Source organism: Akebia trifoliata, chromosome 12, assembly GCF_017979445.1.
Source record: "Akebia trifoliata isolate Shusen 1 chromosome 12, ASM1797944v1, whole genome shotgun sequence".
NCBI lineage: Eukaryota > Viridiplantae > Streptophyta > Magnoliopsida > Ranunculales > Lardizabalaceae > Akebia > Akebia trifoliata.
Genome location: NC_141386.1, coordinates 32,425,469 through 32,442,299, shown reverse-complemented (window position 1 = coordinate 32,442,299; position 16,831 = coordinate 32,425,469). Strand labels below are relative to the sequence as shown.

Genomic DNA, 16,831 nt, shown 5'->3' with positions numbered 1-16,831 from the left:
CCGTTGGATGGTTTCGTATCTCGAAAACTTTAAGGCTCCCCAGCTCCTTGCCACGAAGCGTACGTGCGAAGTGCGCCTCAAAGCACCCAATGCGCCTTAAGTGCGCCTCAAAGCGCCCAGTGCGCCTTAAACACCCTTTCGCACGTCGTGCGTGTGGTGCTTCGCACCACCTCGAAGTACTGGATCAAAGCCTAAAGGTGTGACACAAATACAACTAACTAAGTTGGCTATTACTTATATGGTACACCACTTTCTTACTTGTGAGCGATGTGGGACTAAACCTTATATATACACAAAAACCTCAAATAACTAACTTAAGAAAAACAAACCAATAAATCTTATTTTATTTTGAAAATATTCAACAGATTTAAGATACTATTGGATAAGGCGAAAAGGAAGGCCAGCTTCAAGAAAGACTGCTCCAATTGTTGTATCTAATCACGTATCCTACATCGATCCCATTTTCTATTTCTACGAATTGTTCCCGACTATTGTTGCGTCTGAATCCCATGATTCCACCCCCTTTGTGGGAACTATTGTCAGAGCAATGCAGGTAATTTTGTGCCTTAGAAAGATTTAATCAAACTTATTGCACTTGATGTACTTTGATGTTCTATGATGAGGTTAATTCCTGAACCTGAAGTCCTGAACTGTGCTTTTTAGGTTATTTATGTTGATAGATTCTCAGCACCATCAAGGAAACATGCTGTCAATGAAATAAAGGTAGAAAGACTACACATTGTGATTGAATTAACTGTTCTGGTTATTTAATTTCTGTTAGAAATTTGAACTTTATTTTCGGATCAGTCATTCCATCAAGATAACGTATGGAATTATACTTATGTTTATAGAAATAAAGACACGCCTAGGTACATCATAGACATGACATTTAAACTTACAAAATGAAGTGTCTAGCATTCTTTTCAGGTTGTTTGCGGAACATAGTTCAAATGTCACACTATAACACCTTTACTCTAAATTATGGGAAGCTCAAGAAGTCATGAGAAATTTTATAGGTGAATATAACTTGCAAAATATGGACTGATTTATGAATATTTGGTACCATATGATTCATCCAGTTGCCTCAGTAGTTTGGTTTTAATGCTATATACCCATGGCGTATACTCCAATAACTCCAGGGAGTTGGATTTCATACCAAACTCCAGATACATAAACGCCCCTGTGTTGCCACTGACAAATGCCTCAATTATTTTTGGGTACCGTGACTAAGCCATCAGTAAGTGGGACACATGGTGGTGGTGTGTCTGAAGGAGTTGGATTTGAAATCGACTCTGAAGAGTAAAGGATATTGGCTCTTAATGCTTGTGAACTCTACTACAGTTATATGCTCTTAAAAGAAAATGAGCTATCACTTCATCAAAAAATGTGACTAGAAAATAATTTAATGAGAAGTGTGGTTATATTGTTAATGGTTTTGGTGCTTTTCTTTTGGAAACATCTATTCATCATATGACATTATTACAGCAGTAATATCAATTTCAGTGAATTTCCAAGCAGTTCCCCTTTTTCCTCTTTCCAAGATTGTGTTTAATGTAATATTTCTTGGTTGATATGCTTTTCGAACTTACTGAAACTTGTGATAGGTGAATAGATATTATAGTTTTCTCAACTGATGATTTTTTCCCTTTTTTTTCCCTTTTCTCTATATCTGCAATGACGGCACATTGTATCAATTCTTTTCCTTTTCTCCATTTTGTTTCTGTAGCTGCAGAACATGGTTACTCTTGTTATCAAGGTTACTTTCATATACTCTTGGGATCAATGTCTAAGGCCAACTTTTTAGCTTTCAAATAGAAGCAATAATATTTTGAATGCATACTCATGAGTTTTTGTATGTTAACCAAACTTTGAAGGAATAAATTTTTATCACTTTATTAGCTATTTGACACAGAAATGTTTTTTCAAGGATCTAAATACAGAGAAAGGCTTCGTTCAATAAATTTCCACAAGTTCTATTGTTTCCTGAGGGTACTACAACTAATGGGAGGGTCCTTATCTCGTTTCAACTTGGTGCATTCATTCCTGGTTACCCTATCCAACCAGTGGTTGTCCGCTATCCCCATGTACACTTTGACCAATCATGGTAGGACTTCTATCTTATGCAAAACGATTCTGTCAATGGTGTCTCAAATAGTATATCACAGGCCTTGTGTCTTTTGACATTTCGTTTTGTTTAGGGGAGATGTTTCTTTGCCAATGCTCATGTTCAGAATGTTCACTCAATTTCACAATTTCATGGAGGTATAATTTCTCTTATTGTCTATAGTTACATTCCATTTTTATTAGATAATGCTTGATATCTTGTATTATGTTATTTTTTCCTTATAAAATATATGCATAAACTAAATGATGCTAATTGGCTAGTTATATATTGGTTGTTTATCTGATATTTTTCTCAATTTAATGCTTGAATGCCATCGTTCTTACTACATTGATCCTTTACTTATACGAACACTACCCCCTCATCTTGTCTCACTTTTGTTGGAATTGTATTCTTTGTGTAAAGCAGATATTGATATAACCATAGTTTTCATGTGCAATCGCATACGCGATTTAGTTATTTTGGGCCATTATGCAATCACATACTACAATGGTAAAAACTTTGACTATTGGATTGCTACATTAATTTTTTTGAACTTATCATCAGCTGTTAAATATCTTATTCCCAACCCTTATTCCTACATCATTCTAAGCTATTTCTTTCACTCTTGTACTCATATACTATCTTTAAATCCAATTTTCACTATTCTTTGAATTGGACTACTAACTGGTGGTCGATACTGTTGAAAACTTTATTTTCTTTAGATTTCAAGGCCTTGGGTTAGTTCATTGTGCTATATTATCAATTGTTTCTTGTATCAAGTATTAAATTTTTAATTGGGGCCGCCTCTTGTTTTGGAGTCAACAGGTAGAATACCTTCCCGTGATCGTGCCACTTGAGAACAAAAAAGAGGGTGCTGTCCATTTTGCTGAGAGGGTGAGGGTTATTCTGTTATTTAGTTATTTATTGTGATGGGCCTTTGACAAAGTTGGTTTACTCTTAGTTTGCTTGTACATATTTGAAAATGTTAAATGTTGTGGTGCAATGGAAAATTTTCTTTTGTAAATTGCAAATAATTCACCTAAATGGTCATACTGTGCCATTCACTTTCATAATCATATTTGGCACTTCAACTACATGGGTTAACTCAGTGATCTCACATGCAAGTAACACTCTCTTCTCTAGAGCTAATTTTGGTGAATTTATGAGATGAACCTATAAGAAATGTACATTTCTATATTTGCAACGTACACCAACTAAGAGAGTCATTTCAGGGTTGATCCCTTTTGTTTGGGGGGTTTTTGGAAGGGGTGGACAATTGGTGGATTTTCGATGGGGAGGAACTTGCTCTTCACGATGCCATCATCAATGTGAAAGCACTTCTTTTTTCTGCTCTAAGAATTTTGAGGACTTGAAGCATTTCTTTTCTGAAGAATTTTTTTTAGGTGGGAGCAAGTTTAACGGCGACCTATGTATTGCTTGGTTTTTGTTGTTTTCTGCTTTTTTCTGCCTTGCTATTTGTATGGGTAGGTCTTCAGGACCGGCTTTGTATCTCCTCTTAATGAGTTTATATTTATCAAAGATTGGCATAAAAGATGAATATTAGTAAAACTAAAAATGATAAATTGATTTCAACACATGCTCCATCTCTTGCTCCTGCTATACTACCACTTTTGCTTCTACATGCATCCACCTTTACTATGTTACATTTTGTACGAGGTAGCCAGATTGATCACCAATTGAGTAAACTTAGACATTAAAGTGCATCTACTCAACTGTAATAATTACATTTATAAGATCTGTCATATTAGCATGGGTTTTACATTGACAAGTGAGAGACAAAGCTGCATTGATCAAAAGTGCTAGATAGCACCATCATTAAATATTAAAAAGGTAGGCAGTTAGACCTATGCACCATCTTGGAGTGCATACCATCTTAGTAGTAAGGTGATTCATGTATAGCTAATTTGCTGTTTAATGATGATGTCTTCTTTAGATTATTTATTTCTGATCAATCACTTCATTCATGTGTGTGATGCCTTGTAGACGAGCTATGCTGTTGCAAATGCACTCAATGTTGTACAAACATTTCATTCCTATGGAGATTTGATGCTTCTCACAAAAGCATTCCAAATGAAACAGGTAAGAATACCTTTCTTATCCTATGCTCTGCCTTTCGAAACCTGCTTCACTATAGGTTGCTTATTTCATATGTTTTGTTATTCTTGGGAGGGCTTCATTTTTGTTTGATATAGATCTCCACCCAGCCAGTGATCCCGGACCTCTGTACTTATGTGAGCTTCTAAAAGTGAAGTTGCATCCCGTTGAATTGCTTCTTACGAGTAGTATTAAAAGCCAATCAAATGTACATATTTCAGTTAATAAAGGAAAAAAAATTAGGAAATAGTTCTGGTTCCCTAATTTGTAATATCTTTCTGGAAACGTGTTTCAAGAAATGGATACTATTTTGTGGAACTAAGCTAATCAAACTCCTGAGTAACTGTGGTTAATGATAACAAATTATTTAGATGGCAGTGCAACATGTTTATGAGATGTACACAATTCTCATAGTTCAACGGATCTATAACTGCTTTTCCAAGTTTGATATTTAAGTTTGGTTGTTGTAAACATGTTGAAGATTTGTTTAGATTTGTCATTCATCAAGAAAGAAAAAAAGGAAATGAACAAAATTTGTTTCCTTCTGCCATAGAAGAAATTTTGTAAGTTGTGTCATCTCATGCACTAATATTTTTTTAAAACCTGTTATAGTTGAATTAATAGTCATTGGTTCAAATATTGATGTGGATAAATTAGTTTGAACTTCTACACTCTAAATAGTTGGGTACTTCTGTTTGCTGTAAATTTTAAGCAGTTCAGCTTCAAATTCGTGTAGTAGAATTTATAAAGTTGTTTTTGAATGTGTTTGAATTCAAAATTTCATGCAGTAAACCACATTTATTTTCTTAATATTATTGTTATTTAGCATTTTTATGGTACAATACATGTGTTTTGCAGGAGAATCCCTCAAGCTATATGGTGGAAATGGCTAGAGTGGAAAATGTGAGCTGTTATATTTAAATACCGTTACAACTAAACACTTCTTTTTATTGTTCTCTACTAGCACTAGTTTAAAAGGAAAAGTAAATTTCTTCTCTTGCTTTCTACAGTCACTCAACATAAGCACAATGGAAGCTGTGGAATTTCTAGATAAGTTTCTTTCTATGAATCCAAACCCTAGGTAATGTCTAAGTATTGCTGTGGAAACATTTGAATAATTTCTTTACTCCTTTAATAGTACAAGGATCAGATTTAGGCATGATACCCATAACAACTTACCAACGTAGATTTCGTAATCAATATCCTGTGGTTCCTAGTTTTTAATGGATAATGTTATTTGTTAAAGGGGAATGTTAACGTCCAATACTTCATACGGACGTTAGCATTGTCCAACACTTATTTTTTTCAATAATACCCCTTCTTGTTTTGTCTTTAATGAAAAAGACAAGGGTGTTATTGGTCTTTTAATGAAAAAGACAAGTGAGCATTTAAGTATTTTGAATTAAATATTTTTTTTGTAGTAAATGCTTTGGTAATCAATGTTAGATAAATGCATTTATTAATGGTATAATGAATGTATTTATAGTGTGAAAGACTAACTTGCTCTTCTCTTTTTCACTAAGGGTATGTTTGATTGCATGGAAAGTCACTTTCCATGGAATTTGAAATCCATGGAAAATTAGTTGTGGAAAATAGGTAGGGTTTAAAAATCAAATTCCATTGTTTGATTTCACTTGGATAAAATCATGGAAAAATATGAGAAAAAAGAAGAAGAGGAGAAGGAGGGGGAGAGGAAGAAGAAGATGGCGAGGAAGAGGGAGGGGGGAGGATGTGGCGACGAAGGTGGCGGCGACGGCAACCGTGGCGGTGATGGCGACGGTGGAGGCGATGGCGGAGACGATGACGGCGACGGTGGCAGCGAAAACAGAGGTAAGTGAGGAAGGTGAGGGGAGAACGTGGTGGTGGTGGTGGTGGTGGCGGAGGAGGTGAGGGATGAAAAAGAAGGAGAAGAAGAAAAATAAGAAGAGAGAGAGAGAAGGTGGTCGGAGACGGAGTCTACGGCGACGACGATAGTGACGACGGCGATGACGACGATGGCGAGGTTAGTGTAATGGTGGTGGTAGGGAAGAATTGAGGATGGAAAATATGGGTGGATTTCATTTTCCCACCCATATGAGTGGGAAAGTGAAATCCATGATTTAGTGGACTGTTTGAATGGGGTGGAAAATGAATTTCCATTTCCATGTGCAATCAAACACTTGAAAAATGTCATTTTCCATGGAAATTCATTTTCCACCCTATTTTTCATGTGCAATCAAACATACCCTAAATGACAAAACGAGGATGGGTATTATTGAAAAAAAAAGGTGTTAGACAATGCTAATGTCCCGATGAAGCATTGGACATTAGAATTCCCCTTTGTTAAATATTTCATTTTTATTGTTCACGTTTTGTTATAGTTAAATTTTTTTTTTCCTTTTTTTCATAATGTGGAATCTCAATGTTGAATTCTTTCCTTCTGATCACTTGTTTGTGCCATTATCATTTGTGACTTCAACTACATGCAAGAACTGAAAATAATAAATGTATTTTGTGCCACGGAACTGAAATATAAGCCTTGTGACATATTATATTTAGAGTCGTGCTGGAGTGACCTCAGCAGAGGACACCTTGACATGGTGGTGCGTGCATGTCCATAGATGCATTTTACTCGCATCTCAGAGAAAACCCATCTACGTGCATGTGTGCGCCACCATGTCAAGATGTCCCCTGTGTGTCCCACACTAAGGTCCCTCCAGCATTAATCTTATATGTATCATATTCATTACTTGTTGATCTTTCTAATTGGCACTTGATTAGTTTTCATTCAAATTCAATTTTCCAAAAGAAGAGGTGTATCCTCAGATTTGAAACTACTGAAGCAATTAGATGATCTTTGGCAGCATTTTGATGTAAGGAAATTTCTAAGATGTCATTCCCTATATGAACACTAGCTTTAATCTCTCTCAACGCTTTTCCATTGTATAGCTTTAAGAGTCTGGAATACATGGTTTTATTTTTGGCCCCATTGGATGCAACTTGACTGATTTGTCTTGGTTTAGTGGGGTATCTGTACATGATATGTCATAATAAATTTCATGCGGTGACCAAGCAAACCGGAATTTGGTACTCGCCTGCATTGATTTGTTGTAATTAAGTCCCATCGTGGAACCAATTCTTCAATCCTTTCTAGGATAGCTTCAACCTGAGGAATCTTTTATCTTTTTTCAAGCCACAGCTCATTGCAGTTCGGTGATTTACTATCATTCTCACTTTAGATGCCTGGTTATAGGAAAAAGATTTATCTTGTCTGTATAGGATTTTTTTTGTTGTCCTATAATTCATTAAAAAAAAATGAATGGAGAAACAAGACTCGTTCAGCCAACCCCAAACTTTTGGGCTAAGGCTTTGATGATGATGATTGTAACCTATGTTAGGACACAATTAGGATGGCCACTATTGCATACTAATGGCATTGGTAATCCATGTCCTTTTTTGTTAGGATGTGCTCATCAAAACCGACAATCTTGACATAAATTAATTTTTTCTACTATTTGTGAGTTAAATTGTTTAGTGTTTGATTAATTTACATGATCCTCAAAATGTCTATATTTTATAGTTTGACTATGATCAAATGGTTAATTTTTTTTTTTTCTTTTCTTTTTCCGAAAGGTATCAAATGATTCTCATTTATCCATTCAAGTTATAGGAAAGAAAGATTTTTCATATTCATCATTATATCATCCTGTTAACAGTGGACATGTTAAAATACTTGATTTTCTGAGGGTTCTGAAGCTGCAGCAGTGTCCTCTTTCTGAGAAGGTCAATTGCTTGAGTATTCTGTATTTTTCCACAAGCTTCCTCATATCAATTGTTGACACTCATTTTATTGTGCACATACTCAAGAACTGCTCCAATTTAGCATGATGTGTCAGTAGTTTAACCCTTGTAAACCCAAATTTCATCTGTTTTCTTTTCAAATAATAATAGCTGTTCGCCTGTCATGATAAAACTGCCTGAGGGTTGACCTGATTGACTGATTGTACTTCAGAAAAATACCTGATCACTTTGATATTTTGAAGATTTAATTCCCACTGAATATAAATGTATCTAAGCTACTGCATCATCACAATCTTTCTTTGACAAAGAGGAATGCCTTTGCTGTAGGTTGGTTACTGTGAAGTTTCAGCTAAAGTGGGTGAGAACTAGTGTAATAGTCCCTTTTCACTGTATTTAACTGGAGTGTGTTTCTAGAGTAATTGGCCTTACATGGTAAAGCTTCTGACACATGGCCTTGGGAAAGGAAAACTTACCATGTCCTTACATGTACACATTGAGTGCCAGATGTCAATAGAAAATTATGTTGTATCATGAAGTAACGAGGGAAAAAAAAGGAAATGTTAATGGAGTTTACAACTGGAACATTCGTTAAGACCTGGTGGCTTATGTTTTAACTGGTTTGCTACAAATCCAATGCTTCCCTCACTGTGATTTATATACTTTTGATTGGTATCCACACGGTTTTTCCCTTCTGAGAACATGTGCATTTGCTTTTACTCTTGCAATCATGTCAACCTTACCTTGTTACTTACCTAATTAATAATAAAAATCATCATCCTAATTTTGTTCAGCTGACGGGTTATTGGGATAAACCTCGGGTGTTGGGAGGGGACTTCAATATTACAAGGTTTACCCATGAGAAAAATATGGGTTCGGCTATCTCTAAGGGCATGAGGGATTTCAATGTCTTTATTAATAGACATTGCCTGATGGACTTTCCTCTCCTGGGCAGACGTTTCACTTGGTCCAACAATCAAAGCAACACAAGGATGTCCAGATTGGATAGGTTTCTGATAGATAATGAGTGGGAGGAAGTGTTCCATAATATTGTACATTCAACCAATCCTAGTCCAGTGTCTGATCATGCCCCTATCTTCCTAGAAGCAGGATATCCTAGGAAACATCCTCTCCCGTTCAGATTTGAGAATATGTGGTTAGTTCATCCCAACTTCAAAGACCTTGTTAAGACTTGGTGGACTGAATGTCCCACTACAGGAAACCCGGGAAATGTGTTTAAGAATAAACTTAGGTTCTTGAAGGAGAAACTGAAGGTTTGGAATAAAGAGGTTCTAGGAAGATTAGATGTGAAAAAAAAGGAGATCATGACTTTAATCGAGGTTTTGGACAAGAAAGAAGAAGAAGGGATGTTGCAGGCGGAAGAAAGAAGTAGAAGAATGGAAATGAAATTGGACTATCAAAGAACGGTGCTTATGGAGGAAATTAGTTGGAAACAAAAGTCAAGGGTCAAGTGGTTGAAAGAAGGGGATAATAACACATAATTCTTCCACAAAATAGCCAATTTTCATAGAAGAAGTAACCAACTAGATAAACTTTTCATCAAGGATATCATGGTGGCAGGAGAAGATGAGATTAGAGAAGGGGTGATAGAATACTATAAAGATCTGCACAAAGAGAAAGAACCTTTAAGACCCCGACCGGAGAATCTAGAGTTTAATATGTTAGATCAGGAAGATAGGGAGTGGTTGGAAAGACAAATTGGGGAGGAGGAAGTTAGATTGGTTCTTTTCTCTATGAGCTGGGATAAGGCTCCGGGGCTAGACGGATTTACGATGGCTTTCTTCAAACATTGCTGGGAAATTGTTTCGAAAGATTTCATGAAAGTCATCAAAGAATTGCAGGAAAAAAATGGTCTGGATTATAGTCTCAATAGCACCTTTGTGGCTTTGATTCCCAAGAGAGTTCGGGCGGACAAATTAAGCGAATTCAGACCAATTAGTTTGGTGGGCTCGGTTTACAAAATTATCTCAAAAGTGCTAGCCTCGAGATTGAAAGTTATTCTCCCCAAATTGATTGAAGATGAACAAGGGGCTTTCCTTAGGGGTAGACAAATTCTTGATAGAGTTTTAATGGCCAATGAATATCTTGACTCAAAAATTAAGGATAAGAAAGATGGGATGATAGGGAAAATTAACCTACAAAAGGCTTATGATCATGTGAGTTGGGACTTCTTGGAGTATATGATGGGGAGAATGGGATTTGGGGCGAAGTGGATTAGGTGGATTATGAAATGCGTCACAACGGTTTCTTACTCGGTGCTCATTAATGGTAGTCCGACTGGATATTTTAGGGGGTCAAGAGGGTTGAGGCAAGGGGATCCACTATCCCCCTTCTTATTCCTTATCGTAGTCGAAGCTCTGGGTAGATTGTTTAGAAGAGCTGTCGAATTAGAGAGACTTTCGGGGTTTAGGGTGAATGACGGCCCTCTGATTTCACACTTGCAATTTGCGGATGATACTTTGGTGTTCTTGGATCACTCCAGAGACCAAGTGAGGGTGCTTCGAGTTTTATTCTGTTGTTACGAGGCAATTTCAGGTTTGCATATCAATCTGCATAAGAGTAAGCTTTTTGAGATAGGAGATGTGAGTGACATTCATTTGATGGCTGCCTCTTTGGGTTGTGAGCATGATACATTACCCACATCTTACTTGGGCTTACCACTGGGAGCACCATACAAGAGTATACAAATTTGGGATGGGGTGATTGAGAAATTGGAGAAAAGATTGAGTACTTGGAAGGCTAAGTATCTGTCTAAAGGAGGAGAGTAACTTTTATAAAAAGCACCTTAACGAGTATTCCGGTTTACTTTCTCTCTTTGTTCACGCTTCCGAGGTCTGTCGAGTTTAGACTGGAAAAGATTATGAGGAATTTTTTATGGAACGATAGGAATGGGAGAAGGAAGTATCACCTAATCAGGTGGAAGGTTATTTGTAAGCCCAAGAAGAATGGAGGTTTGGGGATTAGGGGTCTTAGACTAGCTAATAGAGCTCTGTTAGGGAAGTGGCTTTGGAGGTTTGGGGAGGAAAATGGTAGACTTTGGAGGAGGATCATCACGGCCAAATATGGGGAAGAGAGACTAGGTTGGTATAGCAGTGTAGCCAAAGGCACATATGGGTGTAGTATTTGGAAGGGGATTTAAAAAGTTAGAGAAGAGTTTGAGAAAGGAATCAGGTTCAAGGCAGGAAAGGGGGACAAAATCAGATTCTGGGAGGATATTTGGGGTGGCACATCGCCTTTAGCGGCTCAATTTCCGTCTTTGTACGCTTGTTCTAGGAAAAAAAAAAAAGAGACTATACAACAGTGTTTGACTAGCAATGATTCCAGCTCTACTTGGGATTTGGGGTTTAGGAGAAATTTTAATGATTGGGAGCTAACTGAGGTGGCATCTTTCCTTGAGCTCTTGAATTCGCGACTTCTCGATGTGAGTAATCAGGACAGGTGGGAATGGACGAGAACGAAGGACTTGAGATTCTCTGTTAGATCTTTCCATAATTGGCTCAATACTCACACAGAACGATCATTCAGGGGAACCAGTATTTGGTCCAACTCTATTCCTTCTAAAATTTCCTTTTTTGTATGGTTGGCTTGTCTTGGTAAAATTCTAACTTTAGATAACTTGATTACTCGGGGATGGATTACGCCTAATTGTTGTCCGCTTTGCTTGAAAGATGGAGAGTCTGTTGACCATATTTTAATCCATTGCTCATTTTCTCATAATATTTCGTCTTATTTTCTTGGGTTATTTCGTATTCAGTGGGTCTTTCCTTGTAAGTTCTCCTCGTTGGTAGAAGGGTGGGCCAATAATGATTTCTCTCCCAGAAAAAGATTTCTTTGGGCTATTCTTCCCTCGGCTATTGCTTGAGGGGTGTGGACTGAGAGAAATAATAGGATTTTCAATGAAAAAATGAAGAGTGATCACAGCAGCTTCTTGGAGATCTTGGGTTTATTGTTCTTATGGTCCAAGCAGAATATTCAATTCAAGGGGACTACTTTTGATGATTTTGTCTTTAGAAGGAATTCGTTATATAATTGTTGATGTTCTTGCTTTCTTTTTGTAGCTATTTGTGAGACTTTCTCGGCCTCCTTGTATATTGTTTTTCCTTCCTTTTCAATATATTATACTTTTTCAAAAAAAAAAAAACTATACTGAAGTTTGAACAAAACATGGATAATGATAAAGGCGAAGCTACAATAAGAATGGTACCACTATTAGCTCTATAGCCACTCTTCTTACACCCTTCCCTACACGCTTCTATAATTCAATGACACATCTATAATTCAATGACACATCAACGTTACTCAGTAACATTCTTAGGAAACTCCAAAAGCATAGCATTTTCTGGTAGGAATGAGTAGTTTAAACATTTAGTCGTATTATTGAGACTACGAAACATGGAAATCTCAAATGACAAAATCCAAAATCAATAAAGTAAATAAGTTGATGCAGAATGGTGGTATGGATAGGAACACCACTTGCAAGATTCAATTTCTTGTATGTGGACAGAATTATTGGAAAAAGGCAGGGGATAGAGAACGAGAACAAGAAAGCAAACCGTAGTTTATAGATTTAAGGAAAGGCTATCAATGGGTGAGGGAAGGTCACAGATGAAAGAGTTTGTTGCCTTCTTGTTCAGTTCTGGCTCTAAAGTGCTGAAGGTCAGTTTCCACAGCCTTAGCTAGTGAAAGTGGGAAACCGAATGGATAAATGAATCGAAGAAGAGGAACTCGCAACTTCATTAGTTGAGGCCAGTTGCACGGTAAGCCATGCTTGAGGACCTTAACTATAAGGTGGCCATCTTGAAACCGTCGACATGAGCCACAGGCGGGGTCAAGGGGAAGGCGCCTCTCTATTATATTGCAATTTAATTAACGACATACTTCTCGATCTGCTTTACGTCTTTCTATTGATACCTTCATTTTGATTAGATTACATATCATTTTTTATTTTGTTCTCAAGATTTGGTGCATATTTGTGTGCAGATTGATGTCACCTTTCCCTTTTACTAAAGAATACCGACTATAAAAAAAAGTATCCTGAAGTTGATCATATAATGACCTAGAGTTCTATGTAGATGGTCAAGGTGTTGCTGTTATAATAGTTTCTGCATGTCTGTGTTTATTGAACACCTCATTCCAAGGCCTATGTGCTACATACTTCTCTAATTTCTCCCGTATTTAATGATATTTCCATATATGTTAAATCTTTCCATATGTTAAAATCTGTCGTTAGTTGTCACTGTGTCCATTATATTTTTTATTGAAATTTTACTCTTATCGATTGAAGCGTATTGTTGTATGTTCACCATTCCAGATCTTTGGGTTCATTGATTTGGAAAAGCTTGGGTTGATTACATTTAGACAGGTAATCTGCTGATATCTATACTTAACACATTTGTAGAAGTTTCTCTAAGTTCCCACCAACGGATATTTTTAAATTTTAAAACTCAGCAATAATCTGTAAGCTGCTTAAAATTCATCCAAGCACTAAATTAAAACTATAGTTGTCTTTATAATATTTGGTTAACACATCATACCTTCCATCTTTAATTCTATTATATGCTGCATATGCATAGTTTATCTTTCTGCTCGTGGTCTAAGTCTTGTGTTGCATATACACTGCTTCACATGTTCTGTTTTTATTAAAAACATGCAGTTTCTTTTTGGATCATCTCATGTCATGAAGCAGCCATTATTCTGGCAAGCCTGTGAATTAGCCTTCGCAGAATGTGATGCCCGAGGATCTGGTTATATCTCAAAACAACAGGTGAATTTGTCACTCTCTTCACACACTAGTTACTGTTTTAAAACTTTGATAAGCTCTAACACTTGATGCATCTTGGCACAGTTGGGCGATTACATTCAACCAGCAATACCAGATATGAATGAAGAAGAGGTTAGTAGTAAATAAATGACTTCATCAAAATGTGACATAAAACCACTTGGGTTCAAATTGACCAATCCGTCGTCAATCAGAAACTGACAAGATCCAAACTTGATAATGGTATATTCACATGGGTCGGGTTGCCAGACCAACTCGACCTATAACTTTTCGTTATCACCTTATCTCCTCTTTGTTTCTATTCATAGCCACACTCCTTAAAGCTTTTTTGTGTTGCTGCAGATGTGTGCACTTTTCAGTTTATTTGACACTGATAGTGATGGGAGGGTCAGCAAGGTTGATTTCATGTCGTGCCTAAGACAAAACCCGCTGCTGGTAGCTCTTTTCTCTCCTAAATTGGTGCACTGCCACAGTTTAGTTGAAGCTGGTGGTGGATGGCCAGAAGTCGTGTGATGTGTCTGGCCACCATGGTGTGTTTGAAATCATTTCAGTGTGGGGTTTGAAGGGGACTGCTATAGAGTTTTATTTGAAATATGGCAGCTTCTTGAAATTTGAAAAATTTTACCTTGTAAACTGCCCATTAGGCAGCTATGGAAATAGCACCTTTAATATTTATATGTTTTTTTTGGGTTTTTGTTTTGAATTACATCTAAAACTGGCTAGAGAGGAGAGCTATAATGTATTTGATGAGATGAAACAGATTGCAAAAATATACAGTTAACATGACAGTGCCTACTGTGTTGTCTCACAATACATTTATATATCTTTTGATTTTGCTTGCTCTCTGCTTGGAAGATAAAAGTCAATGTTGGTGATGCATTTATAGCCTTATAACAACAAATAGATGTGCACAGATGTCACTGGTGCTGAATTGTCGGTGCGTGCTAGCAGGCAAGCAAGATAGTCCTGAGTTTCTTAGATCACGAGTTTGCTGAGGAATTTGACATGACACCTTTTAAACCCATAGTTATATTTATTATTTGAAGATTATTTCATTAAAAGCTAACGTTGGATGCTAAACAATCTACTACTACTACTACCACTACCACAAGATCGAAAAATCTTGGGCAAATATTGAGCTTTGCTTTTGATTTTAGGCATCCCTCGTATCCGATGCAGCTTACCATTCTAAGGAAACCAAAGAGCCATCCTTTAACCCTATTATTCAAATTAGCATGAGAGGGTAAGCTGGACTTGAACTCACATGCCCCCCTACACCCCCATCACAGAATCGTTGATCATTAGCCCTGGGATATGCATAGCCATAGATCTTTTTCTTGTGTATCCCGAAGCAAATGATCTACGGTTCTGACGTGTGTCATATTATGACGACATGACACGTAATGTAAGAATAACCTTCCAGATCAAATCCAAACTCAAAATTGTCCGAATAGAAGTATATCAAGGTTACTCATCGAAAAAACAGTAAATCAAGGTTTGGTTTGTATAAAAACATGATAGGCTGTAACTGACCTTGCTTGAACATGATGCTGAAGTGTTTGTTGGGTAAAAGAACATACAGTATGCATTCCTCCAGACCCCCTCTTACATGCAAAATGAATGAAATCTCCTAACAGTCGGCATAGCTGAGAAGAGAGGGCTCATATCAGAAAGAAATGTTAAAAAAAAAAGCAAAACATAATTCAGCATATTTCATACATACATGGTCAACTACACACAAAGACAGATCTATGGCATATTCTTACATGTTAAGGAGGGAATATTCTTATCAATCCAAGGTGTCCAACTTCTGGGCCCATCAAACTTATAAATACAAGGATCAGGGCGGCAATTTTGAGAGAAAATGTTTGTATAATATTAGCTCCAACTTCATCTTAAATATTTCTTTTTAATTATAACTTGCCATCATTGAACATGTACAAATCATCTCCCTTGACTTTCTCTTAATGCATTATCTATTAGAGTTTTCTTCCAATGCCATTAATTTTTAATTATATCTTTTCTAATTTTTTGGATTCATTTCCCTCGTTATCTTCATTTTATGCTTCAATTTATTACCTTGAATATTTTGGACAATATCGCCATCAAACTTTCTTTTTTAACACATCAAATAATTAAATTAAGGGACTGACTAGTCGCACATCACTGATAGTTAGTTGCATAACCTCTATTTTAACCTATTAATTGCATTTCATTGTCAGTAACATTAAGATTTAGAGTTATTCACCTTTTTGTGACTTAGTCTTCTCTATGCATATAAATTGTAAACATTGTTGTTGTAGGGCTAAGTATGTCTTAAAACAATGATTGAACCAATTATTAATTATTTATTTGAGCATGTTTGAAGAAAAATGAAAAAAATAAAATAAAGAGTACAGTATTTTTATTTTTATTTCAATGCAATCATCCAAATGGAGTGCAAAGAAAAATTTGTTTAGTGATGGAGAGCAATTGATAGTGAGTGGTGTGCAAATAATTCATCCCTTAAATAAAGTATGAGGTGTATGCGGTCATACCTTTTTATATTTCTTATTCTCCCAATAAATTCTTTGATTTGGATTTTTACTCATGGCTTTAAAGGATTCAACTATATGAAAATGAGAGAAAGAGAGAGGGTCTCTCTTCCACAAACATTATATGGTGAATTTAAAACTTGGGCTGTCGATTCATGGTTCCACCTTCAGTTCCTAAAGAACCCAGAATCAAAATCATTAAATTTTTTTGATCCTGATTTCTATTGATTATGGTTCCGATTCTCAGATTAATGAAACCAAAATTGAAGTCTTAAAAAAATTCTCTTTAAATAAGTTGGGTTTTGTTTCTGATTCTCAATTAGCTCGATTCTAATGAAAATGGGAACCAAAAAACCATCCTATTGACTCGCATTCGGTTCTAATTAAATTGTTACCCATTCACCTCCTTTTCTATAACCTAATATGATATATACGTTGGTAAAAAAGAGTGTGTCACTATAAGTTTTAGAGTGACGTACAATTTCATTAATTGACATGAAA

General features: G+C 36.3%; 1 protein-coding gene across 2 annotated transcripts in view; it reads left to right on the top strand.

Moving 5' to 3' along the window:
- The window catches only part of LOC147389606 (lysophospholipid acyltransferase LPEAT2-like), a 30,730-nt gene extending 16,181 nt beyond the window's left edge, over positions 1 to 14,549 (top strand). The window contains exons 3-15 of one of the 2 annotated variants that reach the window (XM_086417918.1): positions 366 to 553; positions 664 to 723; positions 1,941 to 2,104; positions 2,199 to 2,262; positions 2,930 to 2,998; positions 4,109 to 4,204; positions 5,078 to 5,122; positions 5,230 to 5,300; positions 7,915 to 7,981; positions 13,329 to 13,379; positions 13,671 to 13,781; positions 13,863 to 13,910; positions 14,139 to 14,549. In XM_086417918.1, the coding sequence (XP_086274044.1) occupies positions 366 to 553; positions 664 to 723; positions 1,941 to 2,104; positions 2,199 to 2,262; positions 2,930 to 2,998; positions 4,109 to 4,204; positions 5,078 to 5,122; positions 5,230 to 5,300; positions 7,915 to 7,981; positions 13,329 to 13,379; positions 13,671 to 13,781; positions 13,863 to 13,910; positions 14,139 to 14,309 (1,205 nt within the window). In that variant the 3' untranslated portion in view covers positions 14,310 to 14,549. The remainder of the gene's footprint in view (positions 1 to 365; positions 554 to 663; positions 724 to 1,940; positions 2,105 to 2,198; positions 2,263 to 2,929; positions 2,999 to 4,108; positions 4,205 to 5,077; positions 5,123 to 5,229; positions 5,301 to 7,914; positions 7,982 to 13,328; positions 13,380 to 13,670; positions 13,782 to 13,862; positions 13,911 to 14,138) is intronic. The other variant, XM_086417919.1, reaches the window with a different exon arrangement.
- The last annotated feature ends 2,282 nt before the right edge of the window (positions 14,550 to 16,831 follow it).